This window comes from Kwoniella shandongensis, chromosome 7, assembly GCF_008629635.2.
Source record: "Kwoniella shandongensis chromosome 7, complete sequence".
NCBI lineage: Eukaryota > Fungi > Basidiomycota > Tremellomycetes > Tremellales > Cryptococcaceae > Kwoniella > Kwoniella shandongensis.
The window spans coordinates 53,817-72,974 of NC_089293.1; the positions used below are offsets into that span (position 1 = coordinate 53,817).

Consider the following 19,158-nt stretch of genomic DNA (forward strand, 5'->3'; position numbering starts at 1 on the left):
ACACACATTCACAGCTGACCTATCAAAGCACGCTGTTCGCTCAGCTGACGTACGAGACGTAAAGTTCAGACACATCGAAGTGCGTTGACGATCAGGTTCAAACTGTAGCCTGAGCAGAGAAGCTGGAATGATTAGCGCTGGGATTCCAAGGAATTCACCACAAGGGAAGATTGGTACTGAGATCGGTGCCTTGTTGATTCCACGCATGATACCGTTAGATACGAGCCAAGCGAATGTTAACCGTCCGATCGTGTTCCCCTGTCGATGCGGAGGTCTGATGGACGACGCTCTGCCCAACGAGAGCTCTTACGCTGCCATATTGTCACTGGCTGCTCGATTCCAGGCCTGATTTCATATCTCAAGACCTACAATGTGCAAGCCAAATGATCGTTCAAGGTCATAGTTACTCGTTTTGAGCTTCGTACCTTCGGACCTCCCGCTAACATGCTTGAATACGTAATCAAATATCCTGACGTCATGAAAATAGCGTTTGTCACCGCCGAGAATTCCAACCACATCTCTAATTTCTGTTTGCCTGAGATTGCTATTCTCCCTAGTAAGCAGACCTTCATTGACCATGACAGACAGTACGACATCTCGACAACCACCAGGAACAACACCTTCTGCTCCGAAAGTATCCTCCACTTACTCACACTCACGCTTCGGGACCCTCTTCTCTCGTCATTTACCCGACTATTCGGGGGAATATCCGGTCGGTGCGCTCGACGTCGAGTTCCCCATCGAGAAGCAGACGATAGGGTCTTTCAGACATAAGAAGCTGAAGACGGATGATCCAGTTGGTATAGAGATTGATACGGTGTTGTTCACACTATTCTATCCATGCGTGGTCAGTCCAAGTGAATCAAAAGGCACAGTATGGTTTCCGAGGTCAGTCGAATCAACTTGTTTGGCGTTGGTGTGGTGATCACCAATAACGAGAGAGTGATTGTAGAGCTGCGTCAACAGTGAAGGGGTTCCTCCAAATGGCAGGGATGGAGAACTCGATTCTACGTAGACTGGCTTGTGAGTGACGCCTTTCATCCGGTTACTACGTATCGTAGACCGCTCGGGCTGACACTTCGGCTTCTATAGATGTAGGAGCTCTCCCAGCTGTTCACGGATTGAAATTCCCTACATATCAGCGAGCCCCTATCCTCCCTCCACCCTCGCCATCTGGAAAATGGCCCTTGATCATCTTCTCCCACGGTGTTGGCTGTTCACGTCTCATGTACACGCAGATCTGCGGAGAGCTAGCGAGTCGAGGGTATGTTGTCGCTGCTGTGGAACACAGAGATGGCACAGGTCCAAGTGCGAGAATAACGAGTGAAGAGGGACAAGTCAGAGATGTCGACTTTTTGAGGTGGACAGACCTGAAGTGAGTCCTGAGCCTGAGTTCTACACGGCATTTGCTGAGAGGTGATGGCAGTTGGCCAGAGCTGGAAGAACAACCGAAAGACGACACGACGCTTCGACACGACCAGTTGAAGATCCGTCTAGCCGAGCTCGATAGCACCCTGCAGGTGATAAGGAAGATCGTTCAAGGTCGTCATGTCCAACCGGCGTTGATGGCCAGTAGAACGCTGGACTGGGAGCCCTGGAAAAACGTGGTGGAAGTGGGAGACGGCAGAGTCTGTTTCGCTGGACACAGTTTCGGAGGCACCGCGGTTGTAAGTCTCTACCACTGCCGTTCACTATATCGTCAGTCGAGACTGATCACAATCCTCCTCTCAGATCGCAGCCGCAGCGGACCCTCGATTCACGCCTTCTTCTATTATCGCCCTGGACCCAGCCGTTCAACGGATAGAACCTTGGACGTCGACCATATCATGTCCTACCCTGTCAGTCAACTCGGAAGAGTTTGGTCATCAAGAAGATTACGAAAGATTGTTAGGAGTGTCGAAAACGGTCAATGCGGAGAAGCATATCTTCACGATAGCCGGGGCCACCCATCCTTCGTTCTCCGATGTCTTCTTGATAACACCAGGATTTGGTGAGTGTGGTTTTCCTTTCTTAAACACTACTTCCGCATTGGCTGAATACACATGCAGTCGGCTCCCTGACAAGCCTCTCCGTTCCACCGTACGAGGTGTTCGTGCGGACGCTCGAGGTAATCGAAACATTTCTTCGAGGTACGACCGAAAGTGCCAAGGAACTCGAATCCGTTGGAACACCGATCACTACCATGCCTCCGAAACCGATAGGCAAACCTGGCGAGGTTTTCCGCCAGGTAGAATAGAGCGAAGACGACGTTTGGATTCCACATACCACGCATGTACTTACACTTACGATCAGCATTACCCCATAGAACATGCATGTGGCACATTATACGACAAAGTGAGAACCCAAACTGCAACCCAAACCTAATCCCAAAGAATCGAGATATAACGAGTCCACCCTTTAGCCTTCTCTTCAGGCTCTTCGGGATTCAACGCGATATGCTCCAAGACCTCCTCGATTGGAATATCCTCCAGTCGAACGAATTTGGTTCGCTTGAAAAACTTCCACAGGAGGTATGCAGCGCCGACCAGTGGGATATCGCTTTATGGATGATCAGCAGCGATTCATCATGAAGGGAAAGTGGTTGACCTACAGGTAGGACGTGACGAAACCGGCAGCGGACCATCCGCCGTGAGTGAATACGGACCATCCGTTCGTCAACAGGAGCACGAGGCAGAAGAATAGTGCAGCGGCGGAGGAATAAGCTATAGGTGCCTTGATTAGCAAGAACGACATTACGTGGAAGGTACACTCACGAGTCCACCAGTTGTACCATGGCAACAATTTCCTCGACACATTTTGTTTTCGCATCGCCGCGACCAAACGAAGATGGTTTGTCAAGATTGCGCTCCAGGAGATGAGGACACCGCAACCGACGAGATCGAGGAGCCAGTAGAATACCGTGAGTGCGCCGTTTGACAATGACATGAAGGCGAGGAAGGAGAACGCGATGTAAATGGCGACACAGACATAAGGTGTACCCCATCGATTTGTTCGAAGGAAGATCTTGGGTGCTTGACCCTTGAGGGCGATACCGTACAATACTCGAGTTCCGGCAAGTAGCGCTTGGTTGGACGAACTAAAGGCCGAAGTGATGACGACCGCATTGACGATGGATGGAATCGCCTTGATCCCAGCTGCAGAAGCGGCGATGACGAAAGGCGATGTCGCTGCGGTGCCGGAATCGTCGCCCAATGACTCGTCGTCACTCGCAACGAGCATCCCGACAATGAGCACGCCGAGAACGTAGAACAAAGCGACTCTGGCGAAAACACGTTTACAAGCCTTTGGAATCGCTCGTCGAGGATTCTTGGTCTCCGCTGCGGCCATAGCGACACTTTCCACACCGGCGAAACTGAACACGGCATTGATCATCACTGACCAGAAACCAAGGAATCGTCCCCAAGCGCCCGAAGCGACATATTCGACGAATGGTCCAGGATGTTTCCAATATCTGAAACCGATCCTTTCTACTCCCGACACGCCACCCAGGTCGATGATGAGACCAAGGAGGATAAGACCGATTACGAGGAGGATTTTGAGGATCGCAAAGGCGAATTCGATCTCACCGTACCATCGGATATTGACAAGTCCGACAAAAGCCGTCAGAGCAATGAAGATGACGATGAACACGGAGGGGTTGAGATCGGTCCAGTACTGGAATAGAACGCAAATGGCCGAGATTTCGGACGGGATCTGCACGCGTGGAGAGGATCAATAGCGCTTCTCAGTGGGAGAGATGTTCCGTCTTTACTCACAGATAGCCAATTCCCATATACGATATTCCAGCCCAGAGCGAAACCCAAGGCAGGATCCGTCAAGAATTCTGCATGTCGTACAAACGATCCAGTGACAGGCAACAGAGCGGTGACCTCTCCTAGGGCGAATTGAACGGCGCAGACGATGAGACCGATGAATGCGTATCCCAACAATGCACCGAGTGGACCACCAGTCTGGATGGATCCTCCCAGACTCAGGAAAAGACCAGTACCGATGGACCCTAGCGAGGCGAAGCGAAAGGGATGAGCATCCTATAGGGCAAATCATTGGAAAGAAGCGTATCGGTCTCACCGGCAAGGGCTATCATGGAGATATGTCTCTGGGCAAGACCTCTTCTCAAATCTCTCTCCTCATTCTCCGTCACCATATCCCCGGCTGCAATCTCCCTCCCCTTGACAAAGTCGCCATTCGACTCGATATCTCTGAGCGTGTGCAACGGAGCGACGTCAATCACATCGTCCTTTCCAGGACTCTGACCCGTAGCTCGGCTCATGGTGTTTGTTGGTGGATATACCAATTGTGGTGCGAGTGGGTCAATACAGGGCGAGATATCATGAAGTGAATTGAGACAACATTTTCTTTTTGTTTTTTTCACTCTGGAATCTATAACGTCGTGAGTCATAGATTAGCGAAATTCTCCCATCTCTCGGTTTCTTATCACGCCATATCGCGAGAAACCAACCCTGATAACCTTTATTCAGGCCTATGATCACTGCAAACTATTGGCAAATCCGGGACCATTGACTTGTAGCATGTGGGGCAATCTCATCTAAGAGGGTACCACGTGGTGCACATCCGGAGTTGGCTAGAATGAAAAGCGAGATGATAGAGATTAGAGTGGTGAGTCGCTCGAAGTAAACAGGATACAAAGCATGCATAAGTACAATCCAGTCTCGCACACTCTTCCTTTTGTTTGCCATATCAGTCAGTCTGTCAGTCAGTTGTCTTGATTTCATCATCATGAGACACCCCACTCGGGCTGCGTTCTTACTGCTTGCCACTTTGGCAGTTGCTTCCCCCTTGGACCAACTCGTCCTATCACCAGGATTGTCGGAGAAGACCGCTTTAGAGGTCAGACCCAGCACTGGGTCGTCTCACAATGTGCATTCTTCAATCGTCTCTGCGTTGAACGAACATCCCGATGATCCAGTCGCTGCGTTGATCGCTTTCGATCCAGCTTACGCAGCTGAGTTGGCCAAACCCCGCTTGCTCGAAGTGAAGGGAGATGGTCCAGCGAGATGGATGACCGAAGGCGATAAGTTGAGATTGAGGAGGGAGGGAAATAAGTTTATCGATTTCACCGATAGACAGGATGCGGTCGACAGATATCAAGCGGAGGCCTTTGTGGGTCATGCTCGTGAGTCCACATATATATGGAACACACCTGTTCCGTGCAGTTGGCATCAATTCGCTGAACGACCTACCTACCGACAGATCTACCAAACATCACTCATCAAAACTGGGTTTTGCCCAGCTTCAAGGACATTTCCACCGAGAAGATGCACGATAATCTCAAACATTTGACGAGCTACTACAGTCGGTACTACCACTCTTTCACGGGGGAACAGAGCGCACGCTGGATCCACGACCACGTTGCGGAGGTGGGTTCATCCCCGTCAATAAGTATGTTATACTGGCTCACTCACTACACCACAGATTATCTCGGCGTCTCCATTCCGTACTTACATCTCTCTCGAGTACCACACCCACTCGATCGCTCAACCAAGCATCATCGCACGTTTCGACCCACCCGTCAAGAACGCCTCTCTCCCATACACCATCCTCGGTGCTCACCAAGATTCAGCAAACTACCTCTTCCCTCTCCTCCCTGCCCCCGGAGCAGACGACGATTGTTCTGGGACTGTAGCCATCCTCGAAGCGTTCAGAGTGCTCGCGACGAGGGGATTTGTGCCCGAGAATGGACCCGTCGAGTTTCATTGGTATGCAGGGGAAGAGGCGGGTAATCTGGGTAGTTTACCAGTGGCAGGGTACAAGAAGGATATCGGGGCAAAAGTCGGAGCGATGTTGGAATTTGTGAGTTGATCGAACCATCATCAAAATCTTATCCTGTATCTGCCTTATGCAACTGGACTGACGTCTTGTCTGTTAGGACATGGTCGCGTGGATCGCAAAGAACGCAACGGAGAGCATCACATTGGTCAAAACCGAAGCTGATATGCCACTGACTAACTGGGTCGCCAAACTATCGAAAGAGTATATCGATCTACCAATAAAAATCAGAGAGCTTGGGTAAGTATTCATCACAAGAAAAGCGCTTCCTTGCTGACAACTAGCGATCGACAGTCGTGGCGGTTCCGACTACATGTCTTTCAGTAATTTCGGCTTCCCCGCCGCGTTCGCGACCGAGGGCGATATGGAAAATGGTGAATTCCCAGGTGAATTCGATCCGTATGTCCATGGTGTAAATGACAGGATGGATCTTGATGATGAGAACGGCGTATTCTCACTTGACGTGAGTGTCGACTTGCTACGGACTGTCCGTTATCAACGCTGATTAATCGATCCCGATTTCATCCTTTAGCACATGGCTAGATTCGCTGAACTGGCCATTGCATTTGCTGTCGAGCAAGGCGGTTGGTCGCTCAAACACACTAGGGAAGAAGACAAGAACGGTCTTTGGAATGCTCCGGTGGTAGCGTAGGAGACATAAAGGGATTCCCACATAATACGTCTGACCGTGGCAGAAAGTAGCAAACAGGTAGCATAGACTTGCTAGACCACGGACGATGGTAAAATTCGGTATAATATGCAGACTTGGATGTCGTTACGCATCGACGTCAGTCAGCGACTCTTTGTACGAAGCGAGGAGCGTTGGACCTGGCTGGCACTTGCAGCATCGAACGTGCTGTGTTAAAGCTATTGAAAAGTCGTGCCTCAGACTCCTCCGAACGTCATTGTGCGACTATTGGAGCAAGACAAGTCGTCGACTGCAGTAACTGCCAAACTAGGTGCAAATCTCAGGTCCGATATCCGTTTACTTGGATCACATCACGAAGGTATACTCTCCAGCTCCATCGCCGGTTTTCTCGCCTCCTCCTCCTCCAATAACAGATCGTCCGCCTCGATCTTGGCCACCCACTGTTCTATAGCTTGACCATCGAAGCCGTCCGTACTTCTGCCCGGTTTGTGGACGCTCGATATCAAGGACGGCATAGATGATTGGAGATTTTCTCGCATACGAGAGGTGAATTCGGACATCTAAACAACAGAGCGGGGACCAACGATCAGCACGATGCAGTGGACAATGCTGTTACCCAAAGGTACATAAGGAGGCTGGTCTCCACTCACATCTTCCACACCCATCACTTTCGCAACGATCAATGCTCCTAATCCTGCACTTCCAAAGACCATCGCCGTCGCTATTCCCAACGCCTTGAAGCCCAATAAAGCAGAAGTGGGACCGTGATCATCCCCTTCTGCATTGGGAGAAAGGGTAGCACCGTAGAGTGACCGTTCTTCCCGATCATTGAAATTTCTATCTCGAAGTAGTTCGGGGGATACGATAGGAGCGGGCATTGATCCTCTCGATAGTTGGTCATTCGCTGCACTTGAGGCTATTCTGCTAGGACCGGCAAGTGGAGATGAAGGGTCGGTCGTGGTCGTGGCCGCTTCAGATAATCGTGACCTCGAGTTGAGGACCGCCATATTTCGATGCGACATGAATTGGGTAGGGTTCTGCATTTTGGCAGCTTGTTTGACGAACGGTAATACCAGCAACGTTAAGCCGGTTGTCACTGCGAACTGAAGCGTTTACATCTGTTAGCTGTGTCCAACGACGAGTTAGGCATATATGCGACAGAGGGGGATGTGAATGCTAGGACTGCCGAGGCAAGCTTCCGATTGCCCCAACGCAATCTGGGTACGTCGACATGATTCGGAGCAGAAGGATAGGTGAAAAGCGATGCCGATAGAAGGGAAGACTTACAGCGGCTCCTGCTACGTACACGGCAACCTTTGGTATCTTCTTCTTCGGCTTCCCCTCACCATCCTTCCCATCAGGCAGCGTGTTGAATCCACCCAAGAGTAGCGAAGCCATCGTGTATGTATATGTATCCTCTTGTCGATAACGAGTGATATCGTTCAAACTGGTATACGAACAACATCCATGAACCGCGTTTCCAACATTTCGTTTTGCGGGGCCGAAAAACAAAAGTTGATAACTTGATAATAATTTCAAAATTCTCTTTCATCCTTAGACATTGTTGTTCCATTTCTTCCTCGTTATTGTGGATGACAACAAGCATGTCAGCGACGAAATCACTGAAAAGAAAAGCGAGCAACGGTGGTGTAGCTGGGAAGAAGGTGAGTAAAGCGGTGTATGCATACCTCCTTGTAGTGACTGATGTCATCGTTATCGTAGAGAGCACCCGCCCGTCCTCCTTCCCTGTCCCCTTCCGACGACAACGATGATGGCTTTGAGGACCTCGAAGAGGGCACCGCTGGTGTATTTGAGGATCCCATGATAGATCCTCAAGGATCCTCGGATGAAGATGACGACGACGAGGAAGATAAAGATGAGGAAGCCGATGATGGATCTGAGGAGGACGAAGGTGATGAACCTGCTGCTGGACCTTCTCGCCCTCAATCTTCCACCAAGAGTCTCTACAAGGCGCCCACTCTATCTGAGATGGAAGCTCTTCGATCGACTGAACAATCAGGAGGGACCACTTTCTCCCTTCAATTATCCACTCTCCTCTCATCCACATTGCTCCCTACGACCCCTTCGACCACTCTCAAATCCCTCTTGTCCACACTTCACTCCACCATCCTCAGTTTACCTTCTTTACCAGGTCTTCCGCCGAGCAAAGCGATCAAGCGAGTAGGTGCTGGTGCAATGCCACCTTTCGCCGGACCGGCGCAGTTTGGACTCGGTAGTAAGAAGGGCGAAGAAGTCAAGTGGACATTGGGTTGGGACAAGCCTGAAGAGATCTTGGTTGGAGGAAGTTGGGGTGTCGTCGGTGGATACAAGAAAGGCAAGGGTGAAATAGGAGGTGTAGACCTCGTCGTTGTCATGCCAAGTGTGAGTGCCAACGACCCAATCTCGTGGTCCTTATGCAATAACGATGATTGTGACCACGACATGTCGCTGATCTTCTCACTATTGTCTCTTCTCGTAGAGCTTGTTCTCGGCCAAAGATCGATTGGACTATCGATACTTCCACAAGAGGGCACACTACCTCGCAATCATATATGCGCAGATACAACAGCTAGTCGACAAAGAAGGAACATTGCAAGGTGTCGAAGTGGACTGGACCACCTCAAACGGCGACGAGAGGAGACCGGTCATTGCGCTGACCGTTGGAAAAGGTCAGTCCTCCGCAGAGCTTGTAGGCATATACTGATAGATACCATTGCTAGAACAAGGACTGAAATATCGAACCGACATCCGGATCCACGCATCCATACCTCCTTCTGTATTCCCCCTATCCACTCTTTCGCCTGCCAAGTCGCTTATCCGCGTTGAGAACCCTACACCCACTCCGCTGTACTCGACATCGATCTTGAACGACACTCTGCACAAATCCCACTTGTTACATCTCCATCGACTGTCTCAGCTTCTATCACCAGAACGGACGGTTGATAATTTCCTCGCCGCTTGGCGAATCTGGGCAAACAGGCGAGGTATCAGAAGAGAAAGAGGTGCAAGCGGTTGGTTCGCCGCTTTGGCATTGGGATGGGTCGTGGATGGTGGTGAAGTAGGTGGTGTTGGTGGATCAAGGGAGAAGGTCAAGAAGATCAGAGGTGTTGGCAAAGGATTAGGTCACTGGGGTGCTCTAAGAGCTGCTTGGGAGTTTTTGGGTAAGTCCCTACATCAAATGAACGAGAATGTCCGCTGACTCTGTTTAACATAGCCCATACCGACTTTGAGGCGACACCTGTGTTCATGCATCAGACCGCCGAAGACACTCTTCCCCACATCGATTTCACGCGATCGTTTGACAACGTCTTTGTCGATCCTACCGGCCGTGTCAACCTCTTTGCAGGATGGGAAAAGGGCGATGTGCAATTACTCAGACATCACGCGAGACAAACACTTGCGATGCTGGAAGATGAGCGTATCGATAGATTCGCCGATGTCTTCCTGAGACAGCAAAGCCTGGGTCCAGAAGTGTATGACGAGTTTGTCTTGTGAGTGGTCGATTCCAACTCGATAGGTTCACCTGAGAGGTTACTGATATATAGTCGCAGAGTTGACGTCTCTTCCGCCAAACTGCCTACCGATGTCGCTGAGCGTTCCGAGTATCCCTCCAACACTGATGTCGCCGTTACTTCCATCGCCAAGATCCTCCGACAAGGTCTCTCTGACCGGGCCAAGTTGGTGCAAGTCACTCCCTCGGCTTCTGACGAGTCCACCCTCACTATCGGGATCGTGTTCAACCCCGACCATGCTACTCGGGTCATCGACATTGGCCCCTCGTCAGGCGAACCCGAAAAAGCTGAAGAGTTCCGAAATCTCTGGGGGGACAAGGCCGAGCTTCGTCGTTTCAAAGATGGAAACATCGCAGAGAGCGTTGTATGGGACTTGACTCGACCAGAAGACGCCACGTTGATCCCTGGTAGAATCGTTCGTTGTTTGTTGGAAAGACACTTTGAACTCACTGGCGAGGATGTGAAATGCCTTTCATCGTCTCAGGACTGGTTGGGCGTGGTTCAGGTCCCACCCACAGCGCGAGATGCTGTCGCCCTCCCATCTTCCCAGAAACAGGGATTCCGACCCACGATGACCGCATACGACTCGCTATACCGATTGTTGAAGGACATCGACTCTGAGTTGCCGTTGGCGATCCTCAACGTCACCCCATCCTCTGAGATGCTCCGTTACTCTTCGACATTCGTTCCTCATCCAATCGATATCAACCGACTGCCCTCTGCTCCCGGATGTATCAACTATGTCCCCTACGCCGACGTGTTGGTCCAATTCGAGAGTTCACCTCGATGGCCCGACGACCTCGCTGCTATCCAGAAGCTCAAGCTTGCACTGTTCGACAAGCTTGCGAGGGTGATCACCGCTCGTATCACCGCTGCGACTGTCGGTATTGTCTTTGATAGCGGAGCGAGCGATATCGAAGATCAGGCAGGTCTGGAAGTCCTGTTACCTGATGGAGTTGCATTCCGCCTACGAATATACCATGAGAAGGAGCGCAACCTCCTAGAGAGGATCATCGACGAAGACGAGCCAGTATTCGCCACCTCTTTACCTCGACCTCCTAGAAGACTAGCAATTCCAGCATTGGATCTTCACATCCGCCGCTTCATCCATCTCCCTCAACACCATGCGTCAATCGCGCCATTACATCATCGATTCCCATCGTACTCTTCGGCAACTCGATTGCTGAAGAGATGGTTCGCCTCGCATATGCTCTCGGCTCATATCCCAGCGCAAGTTGCGGAACTCTTGATGGCGAAGGTTTATTTAGATCCTGGAGCGGTCCAAATCCCCTCGAGTGCCGTATCGGGCTTCTTACGCGCTTTGGACTTGTTGAGTCTATGGGACTGGAAATTGGAACCCATCTTTGTTCCGATCTTCACAGCTTCGAGAGAAGGCGCAAGCGCGACATCCTCTTCGGGTCGAGTCAGATTCCCCGCCGACGAAAGATCCGAGGCGATCAAGGAGTTTGAGACCTTGAGAAACAAGGAGAAAGCAACGGAAGGTGGACATCCTTGGGTGATCGTGACGGAAGAGGATGAGAGTGGACTGAGGTGGACAAAGGGCGTTAGTAAGGTCATCGCAGGACGAGTTGCGGTCTTGGCAAAGGCCACAATCGGAGCGGTACAGAGGGCCAGCGAAGAAGGCGCATTGGATGTGAGAGTGAGTCAGAGACCGGCATCATCCTCATTCCGCTTCTTTGGCGTCTCCACTAAACCTTCAGCCTGGATGAGCATCGCTTTGAGGCTAGCGCTGACACACCTCAACCTTAGTCACTATTCGTCACACCTTTGGCAGGCTACGACTTCCTCCTCCATCTCCATTCCTCCCTCCTCTCCCGATACAGTCTTGCAGTTTCCCCCGATTCTCAAGAATGGGAATCCAAGCTTAAATTCCGGAATCTCCACACCGGCACCTCGGACAGAACCTCGATCAAGATCGGTTTCGATCCCGTAGAAAGCTTTGTCCAAGACTTGCAGAAGATATATGGAGATCAGATCGTTTGGTTCTGGGATATCAATGGCAGTAGTGTGATTGGAGGTTTGTGGAACCCGGATGTTGGGAGAGAAGGTGGAAGGGCGATGAAGGCGTTCTTGGGCTGGTCAAGCAAACCTGTGGAGTCTGAGGTGAGTCATGTTCAGCACACTGATAGTCAAGAGTCCATGTTGATCCTTTTTCGGTTGTGATCAGTCCGCTCTTGTTAAAATCAACAAGGATGCAGTGTTGGGTGAGATTGCGAGATTGGGCAAGGGTTTGATCGAGAAGATAGAGCGAAGGCGGTAGGGAGGGGATGCCCGCGCAGAGGGACGACATTCTCAGCCGGAGTAGCACTTGACATCCCTCACTTCAGACTCGAGTTTGAATTTAGTCGGTGATTCACTTGCCATACAAATATACATTTTCATCATACACATCTACCACTTTATGCAAACTGCACGTGATAGGTTATACACATTAGCATTGAGTTTACTTTCGATCCTTGACATGGAAACAAGCTCCAACTCACAGTTGACAGATAGCTTTCTGCAACGATACGTGCCCTAGCGTTCAAACTCAATTTCATCTCACTGATCTCCTTGTCAACATCTTCCATGAACTGGATGATGAAATCGACCAATTTGTGTTTCAGCATTGACTCGGAGTGGAAGTTTGTGATGAGGAAGGAGATGTCGTAGCCCTGTAAGGTGGAAGGGGGAGAGGTGATGTGTTAGCAATCGTAACTTGGACTATGTCCTCGGTCTTTGCTCTCCACCCTCTTGCGTGTCAAGATCCATGCCGTTTCCTACCTCAGCTTATCATGTCCTCTCGCTATAGCTCGAATGGTATCATTCTTTTCTCATTTCCGCCCGCCCGCCCGTCGACAGTCCCTCACTGTCGCTCGGGACCCTACACTAACCGTCCCCACCCACCCGCCCTTCTACTATCCCTCGCTGGCGCTCGCTCCGCTCGGGACACTCACCGGTAACGGTTTCCTCCTCAGAATCACAAACCCTTCCGCTCTCATCATCATAAATCTCGTAAATTTATGACACAGGATCTTCTCGATCTCATCAGCCTGTTTGATGGCTATACTGATCCTTATACTATTGACGCTGGGTTCGATCAATACCCTCTCTGATTCGTTACGCGATACGACGAGTGGGTGGAGTAATACCTCGGGAGAAGTGTGAGTCTCCACTTCAGGTTTGTTGTGTCGTTCGACCACTTGTGAAGAGAAATTCTCGAGTGTCAGAGAGGCCGTCAATGTCGCTCGGACAGCGTTGAGATAAGGTCGAAGGGTGTTGGACTGGGGCGAAGCGGGTGCAGAGCGGAGGGTTAGCTGAAAGTCCTACCACCCAGCATTGGTAATGAGGCTACTCACCATGATGATACGTGACTAGCGGGGTATGTCCTTGTATCTGTTTGCAGACATGCACTCGTCAACAAGATGGAGATTGCTGCTGTCAAGATACGTTGCACAGGACGTCATGACCTAACTGAACCGCGCCGAGAGGTCATCCAGGCTTAAGCTGTGCCACACCGGAATCAAATACTCATATCGCCGAAATACCGTTGCCACCCATTGACGTACCTCGCGTAATGTTTTTGTTATTTTCTCAAACCACGTGATTTTGGAAAAAGTTGAAGAGAGAACTCCACAACCACAAGATAAAAGTTGATTGATTATTTTATCATCATCCTTCACTCTCCTCTTCATAAACGTTCCTTCTAACTATCACCTTCTATCACATTCCATACATAAATCCACAATCAAAATGGCCGTCAAAATGAACCTCTGGGTGAGTGATTCAAGCTTGTTGCTGCAGCACCGCTAGCACTCCCGCTGATTTCTTGTTTGGTGCGCAGAGTCTCACCCTCCTTCCCGGAGAGAAGTACCCCATCTACGTCCGTCGTGATTTCCAAATCACCAACGCCGCTCTTGGCGAGGAGCTCCGATCTGCCGACGGTCGATCCGTCATCAAGGTCACCCACAACCCTATCCCCGCCGGTGCCCTCGACAGCGACTCTGACGACTCGGACTACGACTCCGAGGACGATGAGGAGCTCGACTCTGAGGAGGAGGCAGCTTTGAGAGCCGAGTACGGTCTTGACAGCGACGACGAGGACGAGGAGGCTGACGAGGAGGAGAAGCCCAAGTCTAAGAAGGCTGAGAAGATCGAGGTTGACGGTGAGGATGAGGAGGATGACGACGAGGAGGACAGTGAGGATGATGACGAGGACTTTGAGGACGAGCTTGAGGAGACCTCTGTCTTGGCCTCTTTGACTGCCGGCAAGGTGAGCTAGCTCAGTCAAACGACTATAAAGCAGTAACTGACAAAACCTATTAAACAGATCGAGCAAGCTTCTCTCAACCTCACTTTCGTCGAGGGCGAGGTTGTCATCTTCGAGACCACCGGCGAGAAGTGAGTTCGGATCGTTGTGGCAAGTCATTGTTCCTCATGCTGATGCCTTATCAGCGCCGTTCACCTCTTGGGTAACTACATCGACCAATTCCCCGACGTCGACTCCGAGTCCGACTCTGACTCCGAGTTCTCCGGCGAGGACGACTACTCGGACATCTACGGTTCCGACGACGAGGACATTGAGCTCGACACCGAGGAGGAGGAGGCCGTTGCGTGAGCTATCCTCTTCTACATTGACCCGTGTACCGTTATCTAACATCGTCCTCATCGTAGCAAAATCACCGAGATCCCTTCCGAGAAGCCCGCTAAGAAGGCTCTCCCCGCCTCCAAGAAGGCTGCTGCTGAGCCCGAGGCCAAGCCCGCTCAAAAGCGAAAGGCTGACGCTATCGAGTCCCCCGCCCCCAAGGCTGCTGCCGCCGCCGAGTCCACCGAGGGTTTGAGCAAGAACCAGAAGAAGAAGCTTGCCAAGAAGGCCAAGACTGAGGAGACTGCCGCTGAGAAGCCCGCCCCTGTTGCCGCTAAGAAGACCGAGAACAAGGCTCCTCAAAAGGTGAGGAAGTAAATCCCAGCTTCCTTTCCGCCCTTCCTTCTTTCCTGCCTTCCTGTGCTACGTGATTGTCGCGTAGCGCCACGTTTACCCATAAAAAATGAATACATTATTCAAATGCATAGATTATCTTGTTGAATATCACAGACAGAACAAACTTACTGATACAAGCTGTTTTGTTGCATCGCAGAGAACTCTCCCTTCAGGTTTGATCATCGAGGATGTCAAGGTTGGAGACGGACCTGTTGCCAGGACCGGCAAGCGATTGGGCATGCGGTGAGTTTTGACGCATTGGAGATGCATCAACGTCACAAGACGACCCGGTTCTGACTTTGTCTTCCAACTCAAACAGATACATCGGTAAACTCACCAACGGTAAACAATTCGATGCCAACACTGCTGGTAAACCCTTCTCTTTCTCTCTCGGAAAGGGTGAGGTCATCCGAGGTTGGGACGAGGGTCTTGCCGGCATGGCTGTTGGTGGTGAGAGGCGATTGACCGTGAGTAGCATTCGGTTGCGAGGTCAAACTTGTCTGGACGTAATATTGATTTGTGTCGTTATCTATATAGATCCCTCCCCAGCTCGCCTACGGTAGCCAGAAGATCCCCGGTATTCCCAAGAAGTGAGTTATGGAATCTGCTGATATCGTTCGCAATGTGCTGACTTGCAATCAACAGCTCCACACTCAAGTTCGACGTCAAGCTTGTTTCTATCAACTAAGAAGTAAATGAGGTTTCAGGGAGCGTGGCTATAATCAATCAATTGGTGCATGTGTAGATAGATGTATGCATATTCAGTACCATGTACGAGGTGGTCTGGCTCGTTCAGAGGTTCCGAGATGGGTGCCATAGCTCTTCGCATACCGGTAGCCAAGAAGGATGATCGTCGTCGCTCTCGCTCGTAGATCCAGTGCACGTTTTATCGAGTACTCGTGCCATTCAAGTTCTTCGTCTCGGCCGTAAAGCTTAAGGATAACGACATCACGTGGTGGATATCTTACCCCACACTCTGCCAAGAAGCAATCTCCCAACGGCCTTGACCGGTTATAAATAAGCTGTAACTGTAACTATCAACATAATTCCTGCCCCGCTTCGCCACTTGCCACTTGCAACTTCACACACACGAGATGAACGGAGACACATTCGCCCCACCACCGCCATATTACCCGACAGCGAACACGACCCTATCCCACCGAAGAGGGGACCCACATGGTCGAGCTTCAATCAATTCATTACCGTTACATCTCGTTCATCGGATCTTGCTCCTGACGCTGGATAGGAGGGCGACGCCGAGTAGGTTCTGGTCTGATCCGGAAGAAGAGAGAGTGAGGAGGATATGGGGTTTGTTCAGAGGTCTGAGGGGTGTGAACAGGGTATTCTGGCTAGGTACGTGAACCAGTCGTCCGATAGGACAGACGAAAGGCGAAGACTAGGCAGAGAAGCTGATAATCATGCTATCGTCCCCACTTTATAGTTGCAACTTCGATCCTTCGGGCAATGTATTTGGAGACTTTCCTCTCATTGATTCAAAGAGGTTTCTCATCCGATCCATTCCCATACGACTCATCACATCTCGCCGAGGCAGACCAGAGCGACTCCACAGAGGACGGAAGAGCGTCTACACGTTCGGTGTATGATGGAAGAGCGAGGGAGACGGCGGTGTTCGATAGGTTCATAGCTATCAAAGTTGGGGAAGAGTTGAGGAAGGTCGAGAGTGAATTGTCAGAAGAGGGTGAAGGAGAAAGAGAGATCTTTACCCGGTTACAGGTGAGTTCGAATCTCACTTCACATCGCTCTCTTGGCGATATTCCCAAGTAACACAAGACTGATATTGTTGCACGTAGCCCGCAGCACGGATAGAAGATCTGCTCCTCACTTTACCACCCAACCTCATCATCCCACACCCTAACCCAAACGTGCCACCTCGCCCAACTCTCCCTTTGCCCCAAACACATCTCTCAATCACCCTCACACCAACTTGGGCGCAATTGTATCTCCATTCATCGGCTGTAACGACCTCAAAGAGAGGGAGTAAGGAATTGGTTGTGGAAGTGAGAAGGACAGGTACGTTGGAAGGTACGACAAAGAGGATAGAAGAAGGTCTAGATGATATTCAACGGAGACTTGTAGAATGGGGTGGGAGGGTGGGTTAATGCCCGCGTGTATGTATCTTTATCTCAGTTGTATTATCTCGTTGCGAGTATGTATGTAGATCTGACATGTGTACAATCTATACCGACGATGTGATGTCTGCACATGCATGCATATCACTTCAATACCCTTGCTCATCATCGTCCTCACTGCTCCTCACTGCTGCTGCTCGGCGTTTCGGAGATATGACACAGTGGTGGAGGCGAGGTCGTTAACGCTGACGCGTGTTGAGGTGAGGGAGAGCTTCGACAACGTTCAGATGCATTTACATCTGTCTATCTTTCATTGTATTCAGCAAAATCAATCAATCTGCATAGAACAGCTTCAAAATGCCAGGTCTCACAACAGCTCAGGTGAGCTACTCTTCTTTTGATGAGGAGGGAAACGCGAGCTGACGACTCAGTCTTAGGTTACCGAGCTCAGCGCTGTCAATGTGTGAGTCAACCTGCTGCTCCGATCCTCCACTCCTGCTTTGATTGTCTGGTAGGATGAGATCGCTCTTATTGATATCTGTGTTGGCCGTCCACAGCGTCATCCATCCCCTCGTCCTCCTTTCAGTAGTCGATCATGCTTCTCGAGTCCCAGTCGGCAAGAACAAACGAGTGTTGGGTGTATTATTAGGACAAGATGCAGGGAGTACAATCAACGTTGCCAACTCGTAAGTCCTTCCAGACGTGCGGTCGTCTGTCGTGCCCTAAGAGCCGAAGTGGTGATCGCTTACATGCGCTTATTTGTTTGTTTGTAGCTTTGCTATTCCATTCGAGGAGGATGAACGTGATCCGAAAACATTCTTCCTCGATCTGGATTATGTAGAGGAGATGTGGAGGATGTTCAGAAAAGTGAATGGTGAGTCAACAGCCTAATCACCCCATCTCGTGTCGATGAAAAAGGGCTGGCCTCTGGGCTGACTCAAACTGTTTTGTTACACCCATGTAGCCAAAGAACGACCTATCGGATTCTATCATACAGGACCTCGACTCCGTTCTTCCGATCTTGAGATCTCGCAGCTTTTCAAGCGATTCTGTTCACGACCCGTCATGGTCATTGTGGATGTCAGAGCGACGGGTGGAAGAGGGGATACGGGTATTCCGACAGATGCATATTTCGCAGTCGAGGAGATCAAAGATGTGAGTGGGGTTGTGGCTCCCTCTGCTAAGCTCAGTAGAGGAAAGACGGAGTGATCGACTTGGTAATGACGTGGGCTGATCTTTGATGTTATTTAGGACGGTACGGCCACTCAACAAACCTTCACACACGTCCCGACATCTATCGAAGCTGAAGAAGCAGAAGAGATCGGAGTCGAACATCTCCTTCGAGATATCTCATCATCATCTTCCGCACCTTCCTCTTCACTCCTCACCACCCAATCCCTCTCTACAAAAGTCACTTCTCAACTCCAATCTTTACGCGGTCTTCATACTCGACTCGTGGAGATAAAAGATTATCTATCAGCGGTCCGAAAGGGTAAATTGCCTCTGAATCATCAGGTGGTCTATCAACTTCAGGAGATCATGGGTCTCTTGCCTCAATTAGGAGGAGATGTAGAACTTGGTAAAGCGTTTAGAGTAGGAGTCAACGATCAGACTCTGGTGGTTTATCTTAGTGCAATGGTCAGGACGGTCTTGGCACTGCATGATCTCAGTGAGTCAACTTGTCCTTGCTTTCCGTCAGACTCTTGTCTACGCGGCATACAACACTATAGATGATCTGTCTCGCGGACTAAGCTGATTGTCTCCTCAATTATCAGTCGAGAACCGTATCGAGAACGCACAACAAGAGATCGAAGATGCCAAGTCACCCGCTGAAAAGGAGAACGAGGCAGCTGCCGAAGCTGCCGGACTGAAAGTGGCCGACGTCGCAAAGGCTAAGAAGGAAGCAGAGGAAGAGGAGAAGGACAAGAAGAAAAAGTAGATTGGCGAGAGACATATCATGTAGAACGGCGTGGTGGACATGTACATTCAACAAAGTAATTCATGCATTGTACAATTGGTTTGTGAAACGCTTTTTGTTTTGATGGCAATCACTATGACAACTTGGCTTGTTGACTCTCCTTCCGATGTCGGTCGAGTACTCAACACCACGCCCCTTCAGTTCCTGCTAAGCACTCGTAA

The 19,158-nt window shown here is 50.4% G+C and overlaps 9 protein-coding genes across 9 annotated transcripts; 6 read left to right on the top strand and 3 right to left on the bottom strand.

The window, feature by feature from the left end:
* Window positions 1-577: 577 nt before the first annotated feature.
* CI109_103903 (uncharacterized protein) lies at window positions 578-2,236 on the top strand (the record flags this gene model as incomplete). The annotated part of the gene is made up of 6 exons (XM_032006772.2): window positions 578-888; window positions 953-1,023; window positions 1,093-1,375; window positions 1,427-1,667; window positions 1,732-1,990; window positions 2,049-2,236. The coding sequence occupies 6 exons, from the start codon at window positions 578-580 to the stop codon at window positions 2,234-2,236; spliced, it is 1,353 nt and encodes a 450-aa protein (XP_031858975.2).
* Window positions 2,237-2,360: 124 nt separating this feature from the next.
* CI109_103904 (uncharacterized protein) lies at window positions 2,361-4,270 on the bottom strand (the record flags this gene model as incomplete). The annotated part of the gene is made up of 5 exons (XM_032006771.1): window positions 2,361-2,538; window positions 2,591-2,702; window positions 2,754-3,693; window positions 3,756-3,997; window positions 4,069-4,270. 5 exons carry the CDS (start codon window positions 4,268-4,270, stop codon window positions 2,361-2,363), a joined length of 1,674 nt encoding a protein of 557 aa, XP_031858974.1.
* A 317-nt stretch (window positions 4,271-4,587) lies between these two features.
* On the top strand, window positions 4,588-6,439 carry CI109_103905 (uncharacterized protein; the record flags this gene model as incomplete). Its single annotated transcript, XM_032006770.2, has 7 exons — window positions 4,588-4,617; window positions 4,669-5,134; window positions 5,212-5,378; window positions 5,434-5,811; window positions 5,888-6,027; window positions 6,082-6,250; window positions 6,320-6,439. 7 exons carry the CDS (start codon window positions 4,588-4,590, stop codon window positions 6,437-6,439), a joined length of 1,470 nt encoding a protein of 489 aa, XP_031858973.2.
* Window positions 6,440-6,786: 347 nt separating this feature from the next.
* On the bottom strand, window positions 6,787-7,834 carry CI109_103906 (uncharacterized protein; the record flags this gene model as incomplete). The annotated part of the gene is made up of 3 exons (XM_032006769.1): window positions 6,787-6,996; window positions 7,087-7,539; window positions 7,724-7,834. The coding sequence occupies 3 exons, from the start codon at window positions 7,832-7,834 to the stop codon at window positions 6,787-6,789; spliced, it is 774 nt and encodes a 257-aa protein (XP_031858972.1).
* A 206-nt stretch (window positions 7,835-8,040) lies between these two features.
* On the top strand, window positions 8,041-12,229 carry CI109_103907 (uncharacterized protein; the record flags this gene model as incomplete). The annotated part of the gene is made up of 8 exons (XM_065967401.1): window positions 8,041-8,100; window positions 8,159-8,818; window positions 8,916-9,105; window positions 9,157-9,597; window positions 9,651-9,927; window positions 9,982-11,608; window positions 11,719-12,072; window positions 12,137-12,229. 8 exons carry the CDS (start codon window positions 8,041-8,043, stop codon window positions 12,227-12,229), a joined length of 3,702 nt encoding a protein of 1,233 aa, XP_065823473.1.
* Window positions 12,230-12,368: 139 nt separating this feature from the next.
* CI109_103908 (uncharacterized protein) lies at window positions 12,369-13,310 on the bottom strand (the record flags this gene model as incomplete). Its single annotated transcript, XM_065967402.1, has 4 exons — window positions 12,369-12,377; window positions 12,453-12,623; window positions 12,906-13,265; window positions 13,308-13,310. 4 exons carry the CDS (start codon window positions 13,308-13,310, stop codon window positions 12,369-12,371), a joined length of 543 nt encoding a protein of 180 aa, XP_065823474.1.
* Window positions 13,311-13,701: 391 nt separating this feature from the next.
* On the top strand, window positions 13,702-15,617 carry CI109_103909 (FK506-binding protein 4; the record flags this gene model as incomplete). The annotated part of the gene is made up of 9 exons (XM_032006766.1): window positions 13,702-13,725; window positions 13,793-14,221; window positions 14,279-14,349; window positions 14,404-14,562; window positions 14,623-14,899; window positions 15,087-15,172; window positions 15,249-15,396; window positions 15,467-15,519; window positions 15,575-15,617. 9 exons carry the CDS (start codon window positions 13,702-13,704, stop codon window positions 15,615-15,617), a joined length of 1,290 nt encoding a protein of 429 aa, XP_031858969.1.
* Window positions 15,618-16,023: 406 nt separating this feature from the next.
* CI109_103910 (uncharacterized protein) lies at window positions 16,024-17,049 on the top strand (the record flags this gene model as incomplete). The annotated part of the gene is made up of 3 exons (XM_065967403.1): window positions 16,024-16,282; window positions 16,371-16,663; window positions 16,741-17,049. 3 exons carry the CDS (start codon window positions 16,024-16,026, stop codon window positions 17,047-17,049), a joined length of 861 nt encoding a protein of 286 aa, XP_065823475.1.
* A 327-nt stretch (window positions 17,050-17,376) lies between these two features.
* Window positions 17,377-18,958, top strand: CI109_103911 (uncharacterized protein; the record flags this gene model as incomplete). The annotated part of the gene is made up of 7 exons (XM_032006764.1): window positions 17,377-17,400; window positions 17,457-17,482; window positions 17,577-17,705; window positions 17,793-17,893; window positions 17,984-18,174; window positions 18,271-18,688; window positions 18,795-18,958. 7 exons carry the CDS (start codon window positions 17,377-17,379, stop codon window positions 18,956-18,958), a joined length of 1,053 nt encoding a protein of 350 aa, XP_031858967.1.
* Between the last annotated feature and the right edge of the window lie 200 nt (window positions 18,959-19,158).